Source organism: Ursus maritimus, unplaced genomic scaffold (genome assembly GCF_017311325.1).
Source record: "Ursus maritimus isolate PB19 unplaced genomic scaffold, ASM1731132v1 scaffold_14, whole genome shotgun sequence".
NCBI classification, from domain to species: Eukaryota; Metazoa; Chordata; class Mammalia; order Carnivora; family Ursidae; genus Ursus; species Ursus maritimus.
In genome coordinates this window covers 61,787,020-61,811,064 of record NW_024423786.1, presented here as the reverse complement: position 1 = coordinate 61,811,064, position 24,045 = coordinate 61,787,020, and the positions used below count along the sequence as shown (strand labels likewise).

Sequence of the window (24,045 nt, the reverse complement as noted above, 5' to 3'; positions counted from 1 at the left end):
GGGAAAGTTCGGGGTGCCTGGGCGGCTCAGTCGGTTAAGTGTCTGCCTTCGGCTCAGGTCAGGGTTCTGGGATTGAGCCCCGCATCGGACTCCCTGCTCAGCGGGGAGCCTGCTTCTCCCTCTCCCTCTGACCCTGCTCCCTGCTTGTGCTTTCCCTCTCTCTCTCAAATAAATAATTAAAATCTTTAAAAAAAAAAAAAAAAAACGAGGAGGAGGAGGGAGGGGAGAGGGAGAGGTTGGAGGAGAAGGAGGGGGGGGGAAGGTTTCTCTATGTTAATGAAGGCTTCCCGGACAGTTTTAGGCCCAGATGAGGGAGGAAGGAAAGGAGCCTGTGCTTTCTGTCTCGACTCGTTCACCTGTCCCTGCTGAAGATGTGAGCAGGTGTCGTAGCCAAGGGGGTTTCTCCTAGGCCTCCAAAGCCTGAGCAGGTCCCAGAGGCTCTGGCTGGCTGTGCTGGAGTTCCCCACCAACTGCCCCCGTCGTGGAGCGCCACCAGCGAGTTACAGCTTCTCCTTTGCTGAGTCACAGATTGGTCTTTCCTTCTGTTCCCGATTTCTGTTACATATTTGACCTCTTTTCCTAGTAATATTGTTAGAGGTCACCCCCCCTTTTTAATCTCCCTTGTAGGGAATAGAGGGAGTTAAACGAATGCCCTCGAGAAAAGCTCTTTATTCACTCTTTGTTTTAACATTTGTCTTTAAGTGTGATAAGCAATAGAAGCGAAAGGCCTAATAGCATAATGACTTCACAACCACCAGCACCCACCGTGAGTATAAAAAGGCACCAGACTTATCTGAAAGTAGGTAGCACGCATTCTGCCTTTAGATAGAATGTACCAACACTGCAATGGAGAGTAGGAAAAATTTACCAAGGCTAACTGGGGTCCGATATTTCAATACCATGTGTTTCTTACTGTATCATACTGTATGTACATTGCCCGTTGTTCCTTTCTGCATCGAAACAGCCACTCGGTGTCTCACATGAACACGTGACAGAAATATAATCTTCTCCGAACCCAATGCAAATCCTTACCAGGAAGCAGAAGATCAGTTTCTCTTTGGAGGCTGGACTGTCCGGGATCTGAGAGTCAGCTGGTGGTTTCTCCACCTGTGTATTCTGCAAGCTGCATTTAATTTGCTGGTTCGAGACTGTGGTCGGGGGAATTCCCACCTTAGCTTGCGGGCTGCAGGGCGGGAATTCCCCCAGGCTCCCTGCCCTCGGAAATCTGGGGAGTTCCTCCCAGCTGATGCAGGGAGCCGATGCCAGCCGACCAACCCCCCAGTGGCAGTATAAACCTTTTAAAAACGGATTTGACGGTATGTTTCAAAGTCCACGCAGCGGTCCTAACCACAGGTTGTTCACTTAAGGAAATGAGACAAAAGAAGGAAAATGATCACGGAGGAAAGAATCCGTTGACTCATTATGTGTAAATATAGACGCATTCTCTGTACCCCACAATGGGCTATTTTTAATGAGTGTTTATTTAATGGAACGAATATTTTGTAACCATTAGAAATTATAACTGTGAATGGAGACTGTAGCAACATGAAAGAGCACAAAAGATATCATGTTCACGGGGCAAAAGGCTTATGTATTGCAATTATATAAAAATAATATGTTTGTGTCAGATCTTAGGAGAGAACACATATTGGTGATTACTGGGGCGTTGGGATAACTTTTGACTTTTCCCCCCCTCTCATTTATGAACTGCCATTAAATAATTTTTATCGCTTAAAAAAATAGAGTTGGTTTTGTAAACAAACAAACAAACACACATACTAGTAATCAGAAGAGGTTTACCAACCAAATGAAAAACTTTGTGTTTGGTCTGAGATTAAAAACTTCAGTGCCTTTGGGACGCCTGGCTGGCTCCGTGGGAGGGGAGTGTAGACTCTTGATGTCAAGGTCATGAGCTCGAGCCCCACTGTTGGCTGTAGAGATTACTAAAATAAACAAATAAACTTAAAAAAAAAAATCAGCCCCCTCGGTATTGCCTACTGATCTTTGCTGAGCTCGTCCGCTGCACAGTCTTGATTTACCTCTAAGTTGCGAATATTTATATAATGTTTAAAAGGAATCTATCTAGAAACCCCGTTAACCCATAACAACTGACAAATACTTAGTTTTAGACAGAGAATGTTTCACCGTTGGCTCTCTGAGTGACAGAGGCTGATCAAGCCTGAATTTGATACTGCATACTGCAGCATTAGAACATAATTTGACTGTAATTGACAGCCTGATGGGACACGAAGAATGGGTGTGAAAAACATTTGCTTTTGAATATGCTACTATGTATAAGTTCATCTGTGTTCTGTGCTGACTTAGACCAAAGCTTAAGTGGCGTGTCCAGTCCTCACACTGCATTGCAGGATGAATTCTGTGCGCGGAGCATCAAGATATCACAACATCTCGAAGTCACTTCCTCTGAGGGTCTGCCAGAGTTTTCAGCTAAGTGCCTTTGTCGCAGAAGAGAAGATAGGGAGGTAGATGAGAAGTGTCTTGTGGAAGAAAGAACACTGGTGGTGCATTCTAGAAATGTCTAAGGTGGACTGTGAAAGTGGGCAGGTTTTCGGCTAGATGTGTAGACCCTTATAATAATTAGAGTCACCCTCCAGCTCAGGCAAGGAACTGATTTCCTCCTGAGTTTCTAAGTTACCAGTCGCAGGGAGCATTAAGCAAAATGTTAATAATCCTGCTGCCAGGGTTGCTATAAAAAAGGAGAGAAACTGCGGGATGATCACATGACCTCTCGCCCGCTCTACAATCTTGTTATTCTAAGGCATTTGCTTTGTCTTTCTAGAACGCATGCCTGCCTGCCTGGAAAACCTTAGGAGTATCGTAATATTGGAAACTTAATTTTTTTCCTGGTTTACGTTTTTAAATTGAGGCACAGTTCACGTACGACAAAACGCATAGATCTTTAGTATTCATTTCTGTGCGTTTTGACAACTGTATACAATTGTGTCATCATTTAGAATCTTTCCATTATCCCAGAAAATTGCCTTGTGTCCCCATCTAGTCAGTCCCCCCCACCCAGAGGCAGCCACTTTCTGATTTCTATCCAGTCCATTCGGTTTATTTATACTTCCTATAAATAGAGTGATGAAATAGATACTGATTTTCATTTTCTTCTTTAGCCAACAAAATGCTTTTGAGATTTATTAGGTTTTTGCATTAATAAGCAACTCATTGTTTTTATTGCGGAGTAGTATTCCATTATACAGATTTGCTTAGCATACAGATGTGCTCATCCGTTCTCCTACCAATGGTTATTTGAGTTATTTCCAGTTTTGGGTTCTAACGAATAAGGCTGCTTTGTATATTTTTGTGCAGCTGTTTTTGAGCAATATGTTTTTGTTTCTGTTTGGTAAATATGTAGGAGTGAAATTTCTGTGTCGTTAGCGAGATACCTGGTTAACTTGATTAGAACTGACAAACACTTCTACAATTACCTTTGTGCCGAATCATCCCCAGCAATTAGCATTGTCAGTCTTTCGAGTTAGCATGCTAGTGGGTTGATTTAACCTCATTGTGGTTTAAATTTGCATTTCCCGAATGACTAATGATGTCAAGCCCCTTTTCATGTGCTTATGGGCCATTTATGTGTCTTCTTTTACAAAACATCTGTTCAAATCTTTTTGCCTATTTTAAAATTAGGTTGATTGGGGTGCCTGGGTGGCTCAGTCGGTTAAGCAGCGGCCTTCGGCTCAGGTCATGATCCGGGGGTCCTGGATCGAGCCCCACGTCGGGCTCTGTGCTGGGCGGGAGCCTGCCTCTCCCTCTGCCTGCCGGTCCCCGCTGCTTGTACTCTCTCTCTCTGTCAAATAAATAAATAAAATCTTTTTAAAAAATAAAATACAATTAGGTTGTCTTTTTTCTTGGTAATAGATGGGTGTGTTCTTTATATATTTTGGATACAAACGCTTTGTCAGATGTATATCATGCAGATATTCACCAGTCTGTGTGTTGTTTGTTAATTTTTGTCATGGTGTCTTTGGATGAGCAGAAATTTTTGATAAATTCCAGTTGACCACTTTCTTTTGTGGATAGTCTTTTTATGTCCTATCCAAGAAATTTCTGCCTACCCAAGGTTATGAAGATACTGTTCTATTGTTTTCTTCTAGAAGCTTTACACTTCTCGGTTTTATGGTTGGGTCTCTGAACCATCTCAGATGAATTTTTTGTGTGTGATGGGAGCAGAGTCAAGATTGTTTTCCTCCTACGGGTATTCACTTGTTTCAATATCATTTGTTGTTGAAAAGACTTTTCTTTGTGTATTTGACTGACTTACTGTTACCTTTGTTGAGAATTGAGTACACACACACACACACACACACACAGGGATCTGTCTCTGGACTCTGTCTTGTTGCATTGATACATTTTCCTTCCACCAATACCACACGGTCGTGATTGCTATATATTTATAATAAACCTTGGGTTTTGGTAGCATAATTCCTCCAACTTTTATTTTTTCTTTGGCAAGATTATTTTGGCTGTTCTAAACCATTTGCTTTTCCATGTACATTTTAGAATTGACTTGCCAGTTTTATTTTTTTAAACCCTAGAATTTATTTAATTAATTACTTTTTAATTTTAATTCCAGTGTAGTTCACATCCGATGTTATATTAGCTTCAGGTGTGTAACACAGTGATTCAGCAGTTCCATACGTCACCCTGTGCTCGTCCCAATTGGGTGCCCCCCTTCATCCCCATTCCGTTTCATCCATCCCCCTCCCCCTCCACCTCACCCCCCTACCCGTCTGATAATCATCAGTGTGTTCTGTATAGTTAAGAATCTGTTTCATAGCTTCTCTCTCTCTCTCTCTCTCTTTTTTCCCTTTGTTTGTTTTGTTTCTTAAATTCCACATATGAATGAAAAACCTGCTAGGATTTTGATTGGGACTATGTGGATCAATTGAGAATTGTGGCTCTGTGGATCAATTGAGAGAGAGAACGTATCTTTAAAACATTGAGTCTTTCAATCCGTGCATGTGGTAGACCGCTGTCCATTTCTTTAGCACTTCTTGAATTTCTCCCAGCACTCTTTTTCAGTTTTCAGTGTAGAAGTCTTGCTCATCTTTGGTTAGATTTATTTCTAAGTGTCGCTGGGTGGACTGGGTTACCCTGGGCGCTGGGACCTCAACCCAGCCCATCCCAAAGGTGTTGCCGAAGGTTCTTGGTCTTGTTAGGAGGAAGAATTTAAGGACACACACAACACAGATGAGTGACCCTAGCAGGAAAGTTTGCTAAAGCAAAAAATACCCTCTTGAGATGTGACAGCAGGAGAGCCCTGGGGGTTGGGTTTCTCTCTTTCATTGGTTGTTGACTAGAGGGTGGAATAGTCATCATTCCAGGCGGGGATGCAGGGGTTTGTGCCTTTTCTTCTTAAGTCGGTTGGGGGTTTCCTGTCATGGCAACCGCCATCTTGGGCCTGGCAGGTTTGAACTGGCTTCTCGTGGAGTGGTGCCAGGACAGGCCCCTGACCTGCCCAAGAGCTGGCCTTGACCTCCTCATTGTTGACCTCCAAGTAGGCTGTTAGAACCTAACTCACCGCCTACTCTCACCTCTCACAGAAGCATTTGATGTACTTTTTGGTGCTATTATAAATGGTAGCTTTTTACTTTGACTTTTCAGTTGCTTGTCCCCAGTATATAGAAATACATTGCTCTTTATAACTGACTTTGCGTCTGCAGATTTGTTAAAGTCACTAATTAGTTCTAGTAGTTTTTAAATAAATCCATAGTTTTCTCTGTACACAACTGCAAATACACATATTTATATCTTCTTTTCAAATCTTTTCGCCCCTTTTTCTTTTGCCTCATTAAACAGTGTGGGACTTCTAATAAAATGTTCAACAGAAGCCATCAGAGCAGATGTCTTCACGTTGTTCCCTGATCTTAGAGAAAAAGTGTTCAGAGATCCACCGTTAAGGACAGTGTTAGCCCTGGTGTTTTCACAGATGTCCTTTGTTGGGTTGAGGAAATTATCCTTCAGGCCTGTTGTGCTGAGAATTTGTATGATAAATGGACACTCAGTTTTGTCAAATGGTTTTTCTGCATTTATTGAAATGATCGTGAACATCTCTGTTAGTCCAATCCCTGATTTTACGTATTTCTCCTTTTCCAACGTTTGCCTTTAGAGCGGTACAGTTCTGTCCAAGCTCTGCTTTAGTTGCAACCCACAGACTTTCATTTTGGATTCTCATTATCATTCAGTTCAAAATATTTTCCGCTTTTCCTGTGATTTTTATTTTTGCCCCATAGGTTTTTTCAGAGGTGGTTTCCTTAATATTCCAATGTGGGGATTTTTTAGTTTTCATCACATGTGCTCTTTCATCATGAGAAAAGGTTTCTTTTCATGTCCGATAATACCTCTTGGCTTGACGTCTGTCTGGTCTAACCCTAGTGTAGCCATGTAGACTTTCTCATGCACACGCTTTCTATGCCTTGTATTCAAAGTGAGTTTCTTGTGAAAGCATATAGTTGTTCGTTCTTTCTTTTCTTTTCTTTTCTTTTCTTTTCTTTCTCTTTCTTTCTTTCTTTCTTTCTTTCTTTCTTTCTTTCTTAACCTTGGCTGATATTCTTTGTCTTTTAATTGAGGAGTTAGTCCATTTATATTTAATGCGACTATTGATATAGTTGGGTTTAGGTCTGCCATCTAGATATTTATGCTCTTTTTGTCCTGTTTTTTGTTCCTTTGTGCATTCTTTCCTGCCTTCTTTTGGGTAAATCATGCATTTTTAAAATATTTAATTTTATTCCCTCTGTTTTTGTTTTTGTTTTTTATCTGTACCTTTGGGGGGGTGTGGTTTTCTTTTTTCTTTTTCTTTTTTTTAAATGCTTGCTTTAGAGCTGTGTTGCTCAATACACTAGTTACCACCCACACACCGCTATTTAAGTTTCAATTAGTTAAAATATGAAAAAATTAAAATGTGTTCCTGGCTAAAGGAGGGCAGTATTGTGATGAGCACTGGGTGTTGTATGGAATGTTGAATCACTGAATTCTATACCTGAAGCTAATATTACACTGTATGTTCACCAACTGGAATTTAATAAAAACTTAAAACATGTCCCTGGCCATAGTATGGAGAATGGATTGAGAAGATACGCAACTAGGAACAGGAAGATAAGTTAGGACATTGTTTCTGGAAGCACTGGCACAATTTTGTGAGATACTAGTAACAATATTTAAGGGTGATCATGGGATCAAGAGATCCCGAAGTCAGGGTTGCCGAGTGGCTGCAAGTGGCATGTCCGAGCTGATGAAGGGGGAGGCTGACGGACTCTGCAGATTTCTGGCATGGGCCAGCAAGTGAATGTCGGTGCCATTGATGGGGACAGGGAATGTAGGACAGCACTCAGGTTTAGGGGAAGATGAAGAGTTTAGTTTCAGAGACCTTGAGAGTCCGATATTTGTAGGAATCTCAGGGTACAGATAAGTAGTAGGCAGTTAGCTGCCTGGGTCCAGAATTTTGGAGAGCTATGTGGAGCAGATTTTCAAGTTTCTAATTTACATATTGAGGAAACCAAAAGGTATGTAAAATCACCATGGTAGTATTAGAGAGTAAAAATATACAGCAGTGTGGGATTGTCAGCATTTAAGGGGAAGAAGAGACTCTAGACAGAGCTTGGAGACAGATGGAAGGAAGACTGGGAGAGAGAATGTCACTGAATATGAACGAATAGAGAGTCACGAGTGAATTGTTAAATGGCAGTGAAAGGTTTTCTAGGCAGGTGTTCTATAGGTAATATTTGACAAATCTGGCTTAGTCTAAGATGCAGCAAAGTGCTTTGAAATTATGTCTCTCTTTTAGACTTCATCCATTCGTTGCCTTTATCTGTTTGTATTTATTTTATCTGGCTGTGTACCAGGCACTCTGCTGGGCATCACAGGTAGAGCCATGAATGAAAGTGAGTCTCTGTCATACTCTTTCCTCAAGAGAAGGACATGCGAGCAAATAATTAGAATGTGAAACTTAAGGGTCTGTAAGTAAACAGAGGTGGTAGGAAGGGCTGCAGGAGCCCAGGAGAGAGAGCAGCCAGCTGTTCTTTCCATATGGATTGCTCTCTTCCTGCTTCTTCACCAACACGGCCTTCAAAACTCAGCTCTGGGGGTGCCTGGGTGGCACAGCGGTTGAGTGTCTGCCTTCGGCTCAGGGCGTGATCCCGGCGTTCTGGGATCGAGCCCCACATCAGGCTCCTCCATTATGAGCCTGCTTCTTCGTCTCCCACTCCCCCTGCTTGTGTTCCCTCTCTCTCTGGCTGTCTCTATCTCTGTCAAATAAATAAATAAAATCTTTAAAAAAAAAAAAAAACTCAGCTCTGGCATCCTTCTGGAAACTTCCTTTGATTCCTTTTATTTCCTTAACAGAGACGGTGACTCATATTGGACAGTGTATCTCTAAAGCAATCAAAAAAAAAAAAAAAAAAAGAGCAAGTGAGGGAAAGAGTGAAGAACGGGAACCAAAATTTCCATAATAATGTATACTCGATAGAAGAAATTCAAACAATACAGAAAATGCAAGGAAGATCACCCAGGATCCCAGCACCTAGAAAAATCATTATTCACATCCTTCACATCAGATATATCCTTGTAGGTTTGTCCACATGAAAGGGTGGGTAGAAATAATTTCACGTCATTAGGATCATGCAGTATATACTATTTTAAGTCTTGCTAAGTGCTTAATTTCACTCTAAGGAGATTAGCGTAGTGTTAATGATACTTCCAATTTTAAAAGAAGAGGATTAGTGTTCAAAAAAAAAAAAAAAAACAAAAGAGCTGAACTTCACATAAAGGGTTCTTGACAAGAGATAGTAATTACCAAAAGATCCATCTAAGGTTGACAAAAAAAGGTGGTGGTTTTGAAGAGCCATGGGTCTCCCATGTTTCCCTTTTCAACAGCTCCAAAGGACTGCTCTGTGGAGTGATGGAGAAATTAACACCTCCAGCTTCCTTCCACCTTTCTCCGACCCCAAACGCCTCAACCCCCCAACTGCTTCCTGACTTTCAGTTATAATTACAGCATCACTGTTTACAACATTTATCTACCTTTTTGTAATGTAATCCATGTATCTATTGATCCCCAGCTCAGGATTTCGATGGCCCCAGCTCTCTCCAGCATCTCTTCAGTCACAGTCTCTGGCTTCTCCATCCTAGAGTTCTTTATTTCTATTCGCCTCTTCGTTGGCTAGATTTCATCATCAAGCAGTTTTCTCGAGAAGGACCCCAGTGGTCCCTGGAGTCCCCTGGAGTCCGTCCACCAGCTTTAGGCTGGAATGACAGCTTGGCTGAGCGTAACTTTGCTGGGTCCTGCGTTCTTTCCCTTGGACTTCTGACAGTCCTCTGTGTCCCGGACTCACAGGAAGTCCATTTTCTTCTTTACTACTACTCCTCCCCACACCACCACCACCTTTTATAAATCAGAATTGTAGATTTCAAAGAACATACCTGAGCTCTTTACCTTTTCCCTCACTGCACAGGAGAGAATTTATTAGTAGGGCGGCTGGCCACAGCTCCGACACCGTGATGTGAACTGGAGAATTTCTGAAGTATTAACCACACATCTCTGTCTTCCTTTCTAGAGATAATTGATGACCTTGCCAACCTGGTGGAGAACACAGACGGGAAGCTGCGGACTGAGACCAGGCGTGTGAATATGGTGGACAGAAAGTCGACGTCTTGCGGTAAAGGATAGCTACCCTATGGTTCTGCCTCTCTCATCGCTCGCACATTTACTTTGCTTTCAGTATCCCACGTCTGTCTAATTATTGCAGGGGTTTGGTTGCTCTTCTAATGCAGACAGTCCCATTTGATGAAGCATTGAAATTGCTAAAGAGACCCAAATCTTGCTAAAACGAAGTGAGTTGTAAGGGCACCTGGGTGGCTCAGTCGGTGAAGCGTCTGACCCTTGGTCTCAGCTCAGGTCTTGATCTTGGGGTCGTGAGTTCAAGCTCCGTGTTGGGCTCCGTGCTGGGCATGGAGCCTACTTTAAAAATAATAATGAAATAAAATAAAATGAAGTGACTTGCTACAAATGTGGGAGAAGTACAATGCACTGCTAATTTTTCTTAAATTTAAAATAGGAAGCCTCTCTTTGTGCTTACAGAGAATACCAGTTTGGGAAATTGTGTGACATTTTGCAGATTGGTGCTGGTAGGTCCTCGCGGGTATTGAAGGCCGTCCTGCTTACTTGGTGCCTTTTTTAAGTCACAAGCTTAATTGTTGGAGCTTGAACCACAGAACAGTTATGAAGCCAGGTTCTGAAGTCCCTTCGAGTTCAAATCCTACGTATAGTGACGTTCTCTTTGGAGGTTGCTTTACTGCTTAGTATCTTGTACATAAAATGGGAATGCACGGGCCAAGACGAGAATCTGTTGGTGGGATTCTTACAGTGCTGGTTCCCTGGCCTTGCCCTAGAACTTCTGGTGAAGTAGGGCCAGGATGGAGTTGGTAAGTGTTCCTTATTTCCCAGGTACAGCAAGCAGTGCTGGTGTGGGTACTTGCTATTCTGTCAAAGCTCCGATGCCACGTTCCGTGAGGTTTGGATTATCTGTGGCCTGTGCGCAGTGCCCTGCCCGAGGCCAGTGGTGATAAATGACAGTGACAGTAGGGGTGGCCACAGTGATCGTTACTGGGTGCTTCATCTCACAAAGGTACACGAGGTTTATGAAGCTGATACCTTTATTACAAACAGAAATACGATAGCACTCAACTCCCCAGTGATCTGAGCACATGCTTTGCCTCTTAGCCCTTTTGATGTGAAAAATGCAGTGGATCCCTCCGATCTATCCAGTGTTAGAACAAGGACCTCTGTGCAGGGGTCTCCTGAGATGTACGGCCCGAGAGGCATTACCTTCTTTCTCTGATGTGCTGGCTAAACGGAAATCTAGAACAACGGGGTGACTGAGGACAGGCAGCCATGGACTCTGGAACCTCAGGAAGGGGAACTCTGTGGGGCCTCCCTGCTTCTCTGTTTTCACCTGTCTGTGCTCCCAAGCCCCGGAGTTCTCATCCACCAGATACCAGGCACTCTGCGCTTCTGCTCCCACGGGGGTGTGCTTCTGTCTGCTTCCTGCTGAAAGCAACAGCTCCTTGCTTCTTGCGTTACCAACCTTCTCATGTAACTTCTGCCCACGGAGACTTTGTTCTGTGCTAGATCGTTTAGAGACAGAGAGATGCGGGTTCACCCCCCCTTCCATCTGTTACTGTCTTTGATCTCTATAGAAACTTAATCTTGCTGAGTCTTGGTTGCCCTACCTGTAAAAGAGTGGATAACCTGGTTATTTGAATTGAACTGTGTAGAACATGTGAGGGGTCTAATGCTGGCCGTCTTGCCTGACTTTCCATATTTATGTGGAGAGGCCCTGAAGTGGGGGGGGTGCAGAGTGGGGGCTCTAGAGCCTGGGCTTGCATCCCGGCTCCACCAGTCACCAGCTGTGCGACCTTGGGGAAGCCCAGACTCCCCTTTGCCTCAGTTTTCCTGTCTTTGAAATGGGAATGCTAATGTTATATCCCCAAGAGCGTTGTTGTAAGGGATAAAGGAGTTCATATAGATAAAGACCGTATAGTTACAGATGATATAGGTACGCATACGTAGCACTTGGAATGGTATGTGGCACATAGCAAGCTGTGACAGGTATTAACTGTCATCTCTGTGTGTCTGCAGTAGGAACAGTCTGGGGCCCCTGGGTGGCTCAGTCAGTTAAGCGACTGACTCTTGATTTTGGCTCAGGTTGTGATCGCAGAGTCAGGGGATTGAGCCCCGCATCGGGCTCTGTGCTCAGCACAGAGTCTGCTTGAGATTCTCTCTCTCCCCCTGCTTGCTTGCTCTCTAAATAAATTTTAAAAATCGTTTTTTTTTAAGATTTTATTTATTTATTTGACAAAGAGAGAGAGCGCATAAGCAGGGGGAGCGGCAGGCAGAGGGACAGGGAGAAGCAGACTCCGCACTAAGCAGAGAGCCCAATGCAGGACTTGATCCCAGGACCCTGGGATCATGACCTGAGATGAAGGCAGATGCTTCACCAACTGGGCCACCCCGGCACCCCTAAATAAATAAAATCTTTAAAAATAAATAAAGTAGGAATAAGCTTCCCAATTCAGTGACAACTTTCCTGAAGTCTTTGTTTTGCACACAGCAGTCATGTTGTTATTTTGGCTTATGAACGTATTTCTGGATATATCAGTAAGCTTTATGTATTTGCAGAGCAGTGGCCCTCAGCACATGTTATTCATGAAGTTGTAATGAGGAATGTTACTTCTGTTGCCAGGTTTTTATTTTATGGTATTTCTTAGTGTTGGTGTTTATACCCAGAAATGTGCATAAAATCTTCTGACTTGAACTCTGTTTCATTTTTTTTTTAATAGAAGAAATGTAGAGACCCATAATTACTAAAATGCATGTTTTTGACACTGGGTATCTTAAAATAAGTTGACTGTAAATTTATCTTATGTGCCACTTATATTTAGTTATGTATAATCTATAACAGAATTACAGTCGGCCCTTGAGCAACGCACATGTCAGGTCCTGATGCCACCCTCCCCCCCGTTTAGGCAAAAATCTGCATCTAAGTTTTGACTCCCCCAAAACTTACCTCTTAATAGACTACTATTGACCAGAAGCCTTACCCATAACATAAACAGCTAACACATATTTTGTATGTTATATATACTGTATTATATATATATATTATATATTATTATATATGTATAATTATATAGCATAATTATATAGCGTAATTATACATGTATGCTAGTATTTTAATTAATGTAATAACAATATTGACTAATATGATATTATATATTATGTACTGTATTCTTACAATAAAGGAAGCAAGAGAAGAGAACATGTTAAAATCATAACAAAGAGAAGGTACATTTACAGTACTATACCATGTTTATTGACAAAAGTCTGTGTGTAAGTGGACCCACGCAGTTCAAACCCTTGCTGCACAAGGGTCGACCGTCTGTGTAGGGACGCAGAGGGAGAAGTCCAGTAGTAACAGCAGTGTTAAACAGATAGGGATTTCTTCATTCTTCCAGTGGAAATACTTTAAAGAGAATTCTTTTCTCTTACGCCGTCAATTTGTTTCCCTAATATTTATTTAGCAGTGCCGTCAGTAATGTAGATCGACACCCCAGTAACTAACCTTATAGCATTTCTGATGCCTGATGCCTTTAGAGGAAAATTTATTGCATTTATATTTTTATAGGAAATCTGTACTTATATATACGTTTGTCGGCAAGCAGGGCTAGTTTTTGCATATTGATAAAGGTTCATCATGTGGCCTGCCAGGCTCTACAGAGGTTAGACTGGTTCAGTGACACCCTGCAATTAACTTCTAAGTCTCCCACTGATCAGTATGAAGCCTGTGAAGCTATTATGCCCTGTAGAATTTGCTGAGTGGGTCCAGCAGCCCTTGCCAAAATTGACCTAACTTGTTTTCGTTAAGATTTTATTTTTATTTATTTGAGCGAGAGAGAGAGAGAAAGAGAGAGATGAACTGGAGGACAGGAGGCAGAGAGAGAGGGAGAAGCAGACTCCTCTCTGAGCAAGGGAGCCTGATGCAGGGCTTGATCCTGGGATACTGGGATCTTGACCTGAGCCAGAGTCAGGTGCTTAACCAACTGAGCCCCCCAGGTGCCCCTATTAACCTTAACTTTAAGAAAAATTATTATGGTAAAAGATACATAAATATAAAATATACATAAAATTTGCCATCGTAACTGTTTTAAGTGCACAGGTCAGTGGCGTTGAGTGCATTCCCGCTCTTGTGCAGCCATCAGCACCCTCTGTCTCCAGAACCTTTCCATCTTCTCCATGTGAAGCTCTGACCCCGTGGAACAGTGACTCCCCCTTCTTTTCCAGCCGGCCCCTCTCAGCCACCACTCTACTCTCTGTCTCTATGAATTTGATGACACCAGGTATCTCATCTGAGTAAATTCACACAGTGTTTGCCCTTTCGTGTCTGGCTTATTTCGCTCAGCAGAATGTCTTCAGTATTCCTCCACACTGTAGCGCGTGACACGAATTCCTTCCTTTTTTAGGCTAAGTCCTATTCCACTGCATATATATATACTGCATTTTGTTTATCCACTTCTCCGTCAGTGGACCTTTCTGACTATTGTGGTGAGTGATATCAGTATGAACATAGGTGTACAAGCATCGACTCAAGTCCGTGCTTCTTTGTGGATAGACGCAGAAGTCATGTTGCTGAATCAAATGGTAATTCAGTCTTTAATTTTTTTTAAGGAACCACTATTTAACCTATCCTTTTGTTTTGCTTCCAATCCTTCAGTTCTCTCTCTCTCTTTTTAAAAGATTTACTTATTTGTTTTAGAGAAAGAGAGAGCGAGCAAGCGAGCTCAGGTGAGCCGGGGTTGGAGCAGAGGGAGAGGGAAACCAGCCATGGGACCCGACACAGGGCTCGATCTCACAACCCCAAGATCACAACCTGAGCCAAAATCAAGAGTTAGACACTTAACTGACTGAGCCACCCAGGTGCCCTCCAGTCCTTAAACTCTTAGGTACTTTCTGGTGGTTTGATTATTTTCCTGATAAAGTCCATTTGCAGGCAGGGTCAGGGACTTCTGTAGCCTGAGAGAGGCAGGCAGGTGGGGTGGAAGTTACTGCCCTGGGCCCACCCCAGCTGAAAAGTGTAACAGGAGAGCCATCCCCCATTGAGGTGGGTCCCCAGAGAGCACCCTTAGGGTAGAAAGAACCGGAAGTAAAGTGCCTTTGGGAAGTGTGGAGAAGGCAGCGTTGGCATGAGAAGATTGGAGAGGGATAGGGACAGAATCATAGTTCCTGACCAGTTTTGGGCCCAGAAAGGCCCTCGTGTGGACTTGCATTGTGGGCATCCGTCTTAGCATGGGCCAGGAAACCCTAGACTCTGCATCTGGTTCAGAGTTCTAGGTTCACAGCTGGGGCTCCAGGTGCCTGGCGAAAATAATGACATACCTGTCTGGAAGAGGACATCTTTATCCCCGGTCTCTAAGAATCACCCCAAAACGAATTGTTCAGAGCAGTGACCAGCACACAGTCAAAGATAACCTGGCAGTTGTGGAAACAGCACAACATGAACCAGAACCAGCCCCAGACCGCAGTTACCAATCTGCACAGATTTGGCGGTAGTAGAATTATCAGACACAGTTAAGAAAATCACCTGTGCTTGGTATATTTAAAGAAAGAAATGGCTTGAAAGGATCTTGAAAGGCTTGAGAGGATCTTCAGAAAACCGTAGAAAGTCGCAGAAAATTTGAAAAGGGACCAAAATCAAGCTCCTAGAAAAAAACAAAACAAAACAAACCTGAGATTCAGAACTCGGTGGACATATTTGGTAGTACCAGAAAGAATCAACCAGGGGACAGCTAAGAAAAATATAAGCCTTCGTCTCTCTCCGTAATTGCTAGCTAGCATGTACAAGAGGATGTCCAAACGCTACGGAAGTTACGTTACGATCTCAGTAAGAAAGGGTCTGGAGGGCTTGGTCCAGGAGCCTCGGGACATAGCAAAGGGTTGATCCCGTGTACTTTCCCAATTCAAGGCACAGTTGATCATTTCCTCGTAAACACACGCACACACGCATGGGAAGCTGCAAGCAAGGTATATTTTAACTGTTTGCAGGGTAGGCGTTAAGCAACCCATCCAAGCGTCCCTCCGTTTCTGTTCACGTGGCACCCCATTTGTTGAACTCCGGGGACTTCAGTGAGCTGAGGGTAGCAGCGGGCACATCATCATTTTAAGTGCAGAACTAGGTTGTGAACTGTGAAATGGTCTTTTGTTTCCCTCCCCTCCGCATGTCTTCCTTGCTGATCTGATACGTATAAGTCATAGACGCTTTCACAGGGAGGAAATTTCCAGTTGTTAGCACAGACCAAATTGCAAGGGGGCCACACAGGAGGGCCTGGTGATGAATTTGTTTGTGCGGTTGTTAACAAAGGATTCAAGCACGTCTTTGTAAACCTTTCACTCAGGAGCCCCGGCTGTAAAAATTTTACTGAGATCTTTGTGTGGCTGTTCCTCCCTTTTCCTTGCCCGCCCCCAGCCCCCAAATTGCATCAAGGAGAAAACAATATTGTCTTTTTCCAGCGTCCAGACACAAATTAGGCTGGTGTTTTCCATCGGTCCCTATATGTACTTTCAGATCTGTTACTTGTGTCAGGGCGTCTCCACAAAAGCAAGATCTTTGTCATCGCGGTTAAATATTCAGTGCGCCTCGTCCTCATTAGAATTCAAACTAGAGCCTCGTCTGAGTCTGACGGACGAAGCCAATTGTGAGACGCCAGACTGAGAGTTCTGAATGACTCGGGGTGAGGGACAGTGTTGATTCTCAGCATATTGACTATTACGTAATGTTGTCTAAGCACGTCGATTGTGATTTTAGCCACATTTCAGTGATGTGGGCAGAAATCCGCCCGGCTGACATTGCGCTAACACCGTCCAAACCTGGGACCCTCGATGGGCCTTCAGCGTTTTGGCGTGTGGCTCTCTTAGGGACCCTTATGGGTAGCACAGCACAGCACAGGTGTGGAGCCCAAGCTGGGTCACGATGTGGCCTCTGCCACTTAGGACCCGGGTGCCTGGGAGAGCCGCCTGCCCCGTCCGCATGGTTATTCCTCACATTCAGTGAGAGCAAGCTGGTGGCACAGTGACTGGTCCTAGTGTGTCCTCAGCAAACGCCAGCTATGGGAAAACATGGGTTTCACTCGGTTGCCCAGAGCCGCCTTGATAAATAGACTCAGAGGCCCTGACCCTCCTTGGAAGCCAGCGGAGAAGGGCTTTTAAGGAGAACAGGGATGACTGGAGAAAGTTGCGCAGGGATATTCTGGGGCCGGGAGGTTCACGTCCTCATTGAATTAGAAATGGAGTTGCTTTCTTTCAGATAGACTGAAATGTATAATTTTGTGGCTGAAGCCATCACCGGGCATGAAATTGGTAAGGGGCATCTCCAGGGCACCACGGATGGCGCTGCCTTCCCTTGGATAAGTGTAAACATATTTTTTCTTACATTATCTCTTTTGAACCTAACACAACATAGGTAGGAAGCTGAATTCTAAGTTGTCTGGTTTATTTAACTAACCTTGGAGACCATTTAATCTCTCAAGGAATTGTTTTGTTTTTTTTTAAAGATTTTATTTATTTATTTGACAGAGATAGAGACAGCCAGCAAGAGAGGGAACACAAGCAGGGGGAGTGGGAGAGGAAGAAGCAGGCTCATAGCGGAAGAGCCTGATGTGGGGCTCGATCCTAGAACGCCGGGATCACGCCCTGAGCCGAAGGCAGACGCTTAACCGCTGTGCCACCCAGGCGCCCCTCAAGGAATTGTTTTTAAAACCCTGCCACAGGGCACCTGGTTGGCTCAGTCGGTGAAGTGTCTGCCTTCGGCTCAGGTCATGATCCCCCTGCTCATGCACTCTCTCTCTCTCTCTCAAATAAATAAATAAAATCTTAAAAAAAAAAAAAAAACCCTACTGCAAACACAGAAAATTAAATACCTAATTATGGAGAAGAATAACAGTGGATTCTTTTGTTTCTTACTGCTTATCAAGAATATTTTTCTTGGGGCACCTGGGTGGTGCAGTCGTTGAGCGTCTGCCTTTGGCTCAGGGCGTGATCCTGGAGTTATGGGATCGAGCCCCACATCAGGCTCCTCCGCTGGGAGCCTGCTTCTTCCTCTCCCACTCCCCCGCTTGTGTTCCCTCTTTCGCTGGCTATCTCTCTCTGTCAAATAAATAAATAAAATCTTAAAATATATATATATATATTTTTCTTGCCTATCATCTGTTTCTTTCTCTTCTCCTCCTACACTGAGATAATCTAGTTTAATTCCTCCACTCCCTTATTCTTTACAGACTCGCGTGTCGGTCTCTACACCCAGTGTCGTCTTCCATTCCATGTCTATGGAGAAATGCCCAGTACTCCGCTGATGCATGTCTGCCTTCATAGCCATCTTGTCCTCAAGCTTCATTCCCCATCCATTCATTCTTTTCTTCTTCCCTGTCAACACTGGGCATCATCTGTGGGCCAGGCACTGGGCTCGGTCCTGGAGCTGATGGGTGGGTAGGGCGTGGCACCTGCCCCGGAGACTTAGAGTGGAGGAGAAGGTCCCCATGTAGATCCCCAGTGACTGCAGGGTGCCCAGGCAGAGAAGGATCTCAGCCAGCCTAGGGGCTCCAAGGTTCCAGGAGGACACAACACGGGAGCAGAGGCCTGAGGAGTGAGTAGGACAGGCTTCCCCTGGGTCTGGCAAAGTGGAAACCCAAAGTAAGCAGGATGTGTATTCTGTGATCCCACGTGGGGGAAGTGAGGGAGGGAAGAAAGGAAGGAGGGAGGGACAGAAGGGAAGGTGGGGAGACCCATGTCAGAACTGGAGAGGGCGGTTTGCTAGAACATGCAGAGCTAACACTGTTCCTTCGGAGTGGTGTGAGCCGGCCAGGCTCGGAGCCGAGGGCCGGAGACTGTCAGTGCCTGGAGTACTTTGCTAATTGATTAACTGAAACTTTAAGGAAAATCTATTTCTATCTGAACATTTTGGTACCTCTAGTCATTTTTTTCTACTCATAGTATTTTTACACGATCATGACAATATTCTATTTTTAACGCTTCTATCTTTTTAACATGTTCTTGTAAGCCCTTTCTTCTTTTGTATCTTTAGTACCATTCTATCAAGTAGATACACTGTCCCTTCCTTAGGTACTCTTGTTTGGGGGCTTTTTTTTATATATAATAATTTTTTATTATGTTATGTTAGTCACCATACAGTATACCCTTAGTTTTTGATGTAATGTTCCATGATTCATTATTTGCGCAGGCCGGTGATGGGTATTAAGGAGGGCACATATTGCATGATGCACTGGGTGTTTGGGGCCTTTTAGACTCTTTCCTCATTTTGCTGTGTAAGTCATGCTGTATTACATACATCAAGCTCTTCTCCGTATATGAGATTTGTTCCTGTCATACGAGATATCGGTGAGGATGCTTCCAGGGCCAGAATCAGAGACTGGGTCTGACTCTTATTTCGACAGGGCCCTGACTGTTGGAGCCCAGAGAAGGGACAGGAGGCCAGAGGGCCAGGGGCAAAGCAGCCCTCCCTGGGCAAGGAGGCCAGGATGCTACAGCCAGAGTAGCCGAGTGACCCAACCGCCTCACTGCCCCGCCCCCCACGTCTCTTCATCAGAGGGGGGTGCCAAGCTGGCCAGGTCTGGCTGCCAGCGGTGGGCCGAGGAGCAATCTGACCATGTTGGACTTCGCGTGATAGGAGCTGCTCAAAATGGAAATTGGGGTTGGTTCTGGACAGCCAGGAAAAAAACCAAAGCGAAACAAAACGCGGCCATTACAACCACATTACTTCCCAGGTTGACTTATTTAGGTCCAGGGTGGGAGCAGTGTTAAGTTGATACATACTGCTGAATTATTCTTCCAGTGATGTATCAGGAACCAGCCCCCCCCCCCCACTCGGACTTGCTGGCCACAGTACGTTGTGAAAATCCAGTGCCGCCTGTCACCCTTGAATAAATTCTGGTATTGAGAAGTTTCTGTCCGCCGGAAATCCCTCTTCGTCCTTGATGCCTGTGACACAGCTAGGCACCGAGGAGAAGTCCTAAGGCCTGATGGCCGGCCTCAGGGAGCACACAGTCAAGACAGGAAGGCAGCAAGCTCAGGGAAGCGCATTTATAAAGACCTCTGGATATTCACACGACACAGTCGAAGCAACCTCATCGGGCCCCTCATTCTGGAAAGTTGGTTAGACATCTGGCAGAGGCATGTTCCAGGCAGTAGGACGTGCAGGTTTGCAGGAGACACTAAGGCCGGAAACGACACTCTGTTTCTCAAACAAGAATCGGGGCTGGCCGGCTGGGCCCAAGGGCAGCTGCTGGAGAGGCATGGCCGTGAGGCTAGTCACGGAGGCTAGGCCAGCTCAGGGGGAGCCCAGGCTGCAGACCCAGCCCCCCTTTTGGCTGGCATTGCTTTCCCTCTTTCTGCTTCTACTGAACACAATACGTTGGGCTCAGTCCTCTTGGCACATTTTCCCTGGCACTTTATCCCTAAGCTGCTTCTGCTGCTCTCTTGGACGGCTTCATGGTCAACCGGAAGTTGGACATCTCAGACCCGGACTGTGCCTGAAGTTCAAGGTCAGTGTCTTCGGCTGCTGCCAGTCCGTCTCTCTGGCCTGCCCCCCAGCACCTTCTCAGCCTCTGCATCTTCTTTGTACACTCGTTACCTGCAGCCCCAAAGTGGCTTCCTCTCCCATGCTTGCTTCCTATTTTTTTCTGGCTCAAAGTTCCCTCGGTTCCTTCAAATACTTTCAGAGACCAGACAGTAACCTTCATAAGGAAGCGGGCCGCCGCAATGACCTCCAGTGGCACATGGGAGAGTAAACAGCACGTTGTCGCCAAGTGGGAATGCGTGCCGGTCACCTGTCTGCTTGTTTTCTTGGGAGAAGCCTGAAATCTGGATCTTCAAGTATACTTTCCCAGCATTTTAGTGTTGACAGTAAATAACATTTAAAGAAATGTCCACGTGGGCCAAGTAAAACATGTCACAGCGCACTACTTGGGGACCTCTTGGTCACATCCATCCAGTCCCCCCCGCCCCCAGCCTGTTGGGAATGACTCTGAGATCTCCCTCTTCCCTCTTCAGGGCCTGATGTTCTCGCCGCTCTGTTCCTGGCTCTTGTCACGTTTATGTGGCCATTAAAGATAATAATGACGAAGTCTGTTTATCGGGACAGGAAAATGCATGTGAGTGGAATCTTGATCGTATTTATAGAAAGTGTGGCCTGCATCTTCTGGTTTTGGTGTCTGAATACAGCAAACATCCCCCTCCCCGCCCCCAGCTGTCAGCGTTCCAAAGAGAAATAAGAGGAATCTCTCTGCTTAAGGTGCTTATTTTTTAAACATGCTTTTCCCAGTTGATTTTAAACTGCTTCCCTCCCTTTGCCACATCTGCTGCATTTTAGACAAAATGACTTTTCGCCGTCATGGGGACGGTAGACACCAAGTAGTAAAACCGTATAGCGCGACTCTTAGGAGACCTGCTTCTGGAACCCAAGAGAAGTCTGCGGCACTCTGATGACCATATTGGGATTGGCCCAGATGCATTTCAGGGGCTAACGTGTGCAGCTCACAGACCTCTCCTCCTCTGGGCACCCCTTATATCCTCCCTCCCTTCTGGGCCCTGTGGTTGCTCGTGAAATGTGTTAAATGCACGTGTGAGGCGTTTGTGGTCAGATGTGTCATATATGTGACCACATCACTGTTGTCTGCTTTGATTTTCGAGTTCCTACTGTGGAAAAGCCCATTTTTCTGCTAATAGCATTTATTTGGGAAGCAGGAATAAGAGCAGTAAGTTCAAATGTTGATGCTTCGGCTTAATCCAGGCCAAATGAAGCCTTTGAGAGAAGCGCAAAATTGGAAAACCTTTATTTAATGGAAGGTGATTGATAGGGGCTGACAGCCTCAGAGGCCTCCCCGCTTCTGTAATCTGCTACGAGGCTATCATCAAGGGGTCAGAAATGATCACAAAGTAGAATCGGTTTTTGATTATTGTTTTTGCTTGGTGTGGTTTGGAAAGATAAGGTGTGATTTCCAAGAGTGGCTTCTGTTGTTACCGGAGTAATAATTACACCGTGTGGGCCTCGGTGGGTGCTACCCCCTGATATACGAGTTTGTGCGTGTTTTCTGGTAATGTGTGTTCACCAGGGACTTCACATGTTTTCAGATGGCCCTATGGGACCCGTGAGGACTGGCTGGGCCGCGAAAGACCGTCAGGAGGCCTGGGACAGAGTATGCCTTGCATACTCGAGGTATACTTGAACTCTGTTCTCTGTCCACTGCCCATGGAGGGGAAGAGTGCCCCAACACCTGCTTGACATGTCTTGTCAACCCAGCCTAACCCTTCAGGACTTCACCATTACACCCAAGTGCTCCCCACTCATCTATGGATTTTCTTTTATACTGTAAATTGAAGTGAAATGAAGAATTGGATTCTGGTCGTGACAGAGATCACCCAGGCTGGGTAAGCCCGGGATCGGGAAGTCACTGGATGTCTCTGTACATGCAACACACCAGCGGCTTAGACTAGACGCTCTTTGAGGTTCATCCAAATCTATCATCCTCTTTTCACACCCCTTTGCAGAGAATCAGGCACCCCCTCGTAACCCCGCCGTACCCTACACACGCACACGGAGTGATACGTCGGAGACGAGCCAAGGGTCAAGGGCAGAATTGTGCCTGTCTCATTTCCTACAGGCTGGCCAGCTCCAAGTCAGATACCTGCAGGATTAAATCGTAGCTGAACAGGGATTTTTACCTGCATCATCACGTGTTGCTACCTTGGCTGTAAATGTTGTGAACCAACGTCTGTCATCTTTCTCATCAGAACAAAACAAGAAAGACAAGGACATTTTTAATGGAAGATACAGAGAAAGTTTGGTGGTTTTAGTCTGTATCCAGATAGGAAAATAAAGGAATGGGGTTATGGGAATAACTCTGGGTTCTGTGTTCAAGAGTAGTTCTTAGAGGGGCGCCTGGGTGGCACAGTGGTTAAGCGTCTGCCTTCGGCTCAGGGCGTGATCCCAGCGTTCTGGGATCGAGCCCCACATCAGGCTCCTCCGCTATAAGCCTGCTTCTTCCTCTCCCACTCACCTGCTTGTGTTCCCTCTCTCGCTGGCTGTCTCTATCCTGTCGAATAAATAAAATCTTTAAAAAAAAAAAAGAGTAGTTCTTAGAGATTCTGAACACTTTTCTCTCAAGTTGGGCTATTTTTAGTTACGTTTTTTAGAAGTGAGTCGGTGGGCCTCTTTTTTCTTTTTTTTTTAATTTTTTGAAAAACATCTCTAAAGATTTAAGTTTTTAGCACAGACTTCCCTGCCTCTCCCCTCTTAAAAAATGTAACTCTAAAATGGGTTAAGCGGACATGTCGCTGGGTTTAGGGTTGTTAAAGTCACAGTTGTTCGCAAGTGGATTATCTTCTTCGTGTGTTATCAAAACAGAAATTCAGGTTGTCAGATTATCTTCCTGATCGCCTGTGCCCACTCTGTTTGGGGCGGCCTCCGATTTTGGTGGGTGCTCAGAGAATGGGGCAGTTTTACTTGGACATCAGCTGCGATAGCCAACATTGCTCAGGAGAAACAGCAACCACGAGAAATAAAGTTGAGCAGTTGTCATGGTTGTAGAAACGTAATAACTAGTAGCTGGCCCCAGTACCGTCCGACTCTGTTCACAGCATCTCTTCACAGCAACAACACAGGCCCATGTGTTGTTCTGTCCACGAGCGAATCCCCACTCACACCTGCTCTTCAGCCTTCAGCATGCTTCAGAGCCCCCGTGAACAGCAGCTCAAGTGCAAAGCGATGCTTACGGTCCAGACAATCTGCCCTTGTGACTTCCTCTTGATCCTAATGAAACTTGCCCACTTGGCAGTGCCTGTGTTGGAATGACGTCGCAGGGATTGGGTAGTTTCAGGGAATGTGTGGTATTCAAAAAATAAATAGATAACTCTCCCTTACCAAGCCCCTTGGACGTGCAGCGTTATCAGCCAGATTCTGACCTTTAAAGAAAGGGACTCTAGACGTTGTCGCATTATTGAGAGCTTGAGAGGGCCCTTCATCGCCTCCAACACAACCTCACCAGTGACTCAGTGTTTAATCTTTGGCTCACCTTTTCTTTCTGTCTCAGAGCCAAGCAATCATGACAATTTCCAGTCATTGAACCAGCGTTAAATTCCTAAGAAAAATTGATTTGGGGCTCATTTTAAATCACTGATGAGTTTTCTCGGCCCGTGTGTGTGAACAGTGAGATCAATTTCTCCGGATTAGCAGCAGAATGCTCTTTGTATTGGACTTGAGTCTCAGCGGTGCGTGACATGGGCCGCCTCCCGCGGCCGGCACCTCGGGTCTCTGCTCACATCTGCACATCGGGCACGCGCCTGTGTCGGCCTTGTGTCTCCTAAGCAGCCTCCCCATGTCCGCTCACTCAGGCTGGTTAGAGACTTGGGCCCTTGAAGCACTAGCTCCTTTCAGAGTGACTTCAGGATTTCTGAAA

General features: G+C 45.0%; 1 protein-coding gene across 8 annotated transcripts in view; it reads left to right on the top strand.

Moving 5' to 3' along the window:
- Positions 1-24,045, top strand: part of STX8 (syntaxin 8) — a 248,451-nt gene that overhangs the window by 140,616 nt on the left and 83,790 nt on the right. For 5 of the 8 annotated variants that reach the window (XM_040630026.1, XM_008688003.2, XM_040630023.1 and 2 more), the window contains one exon: positions 9,582-9,683. In XM_040630026.1, the coding sequence (XP_040485960.1) occupies positions 9,582-9,683 (102 nt within the window). Of the gene's footprint in view, positions 1-9,581; positions 9,684-20,641; positions 20,743-21,721; positions 22,324-24,045 lie in introns of those variants that run through there. The other 3 variants (XM_040630024.1, XM_008688002.2, XR_005834743.1) reach the window with 2 other exon arrangements.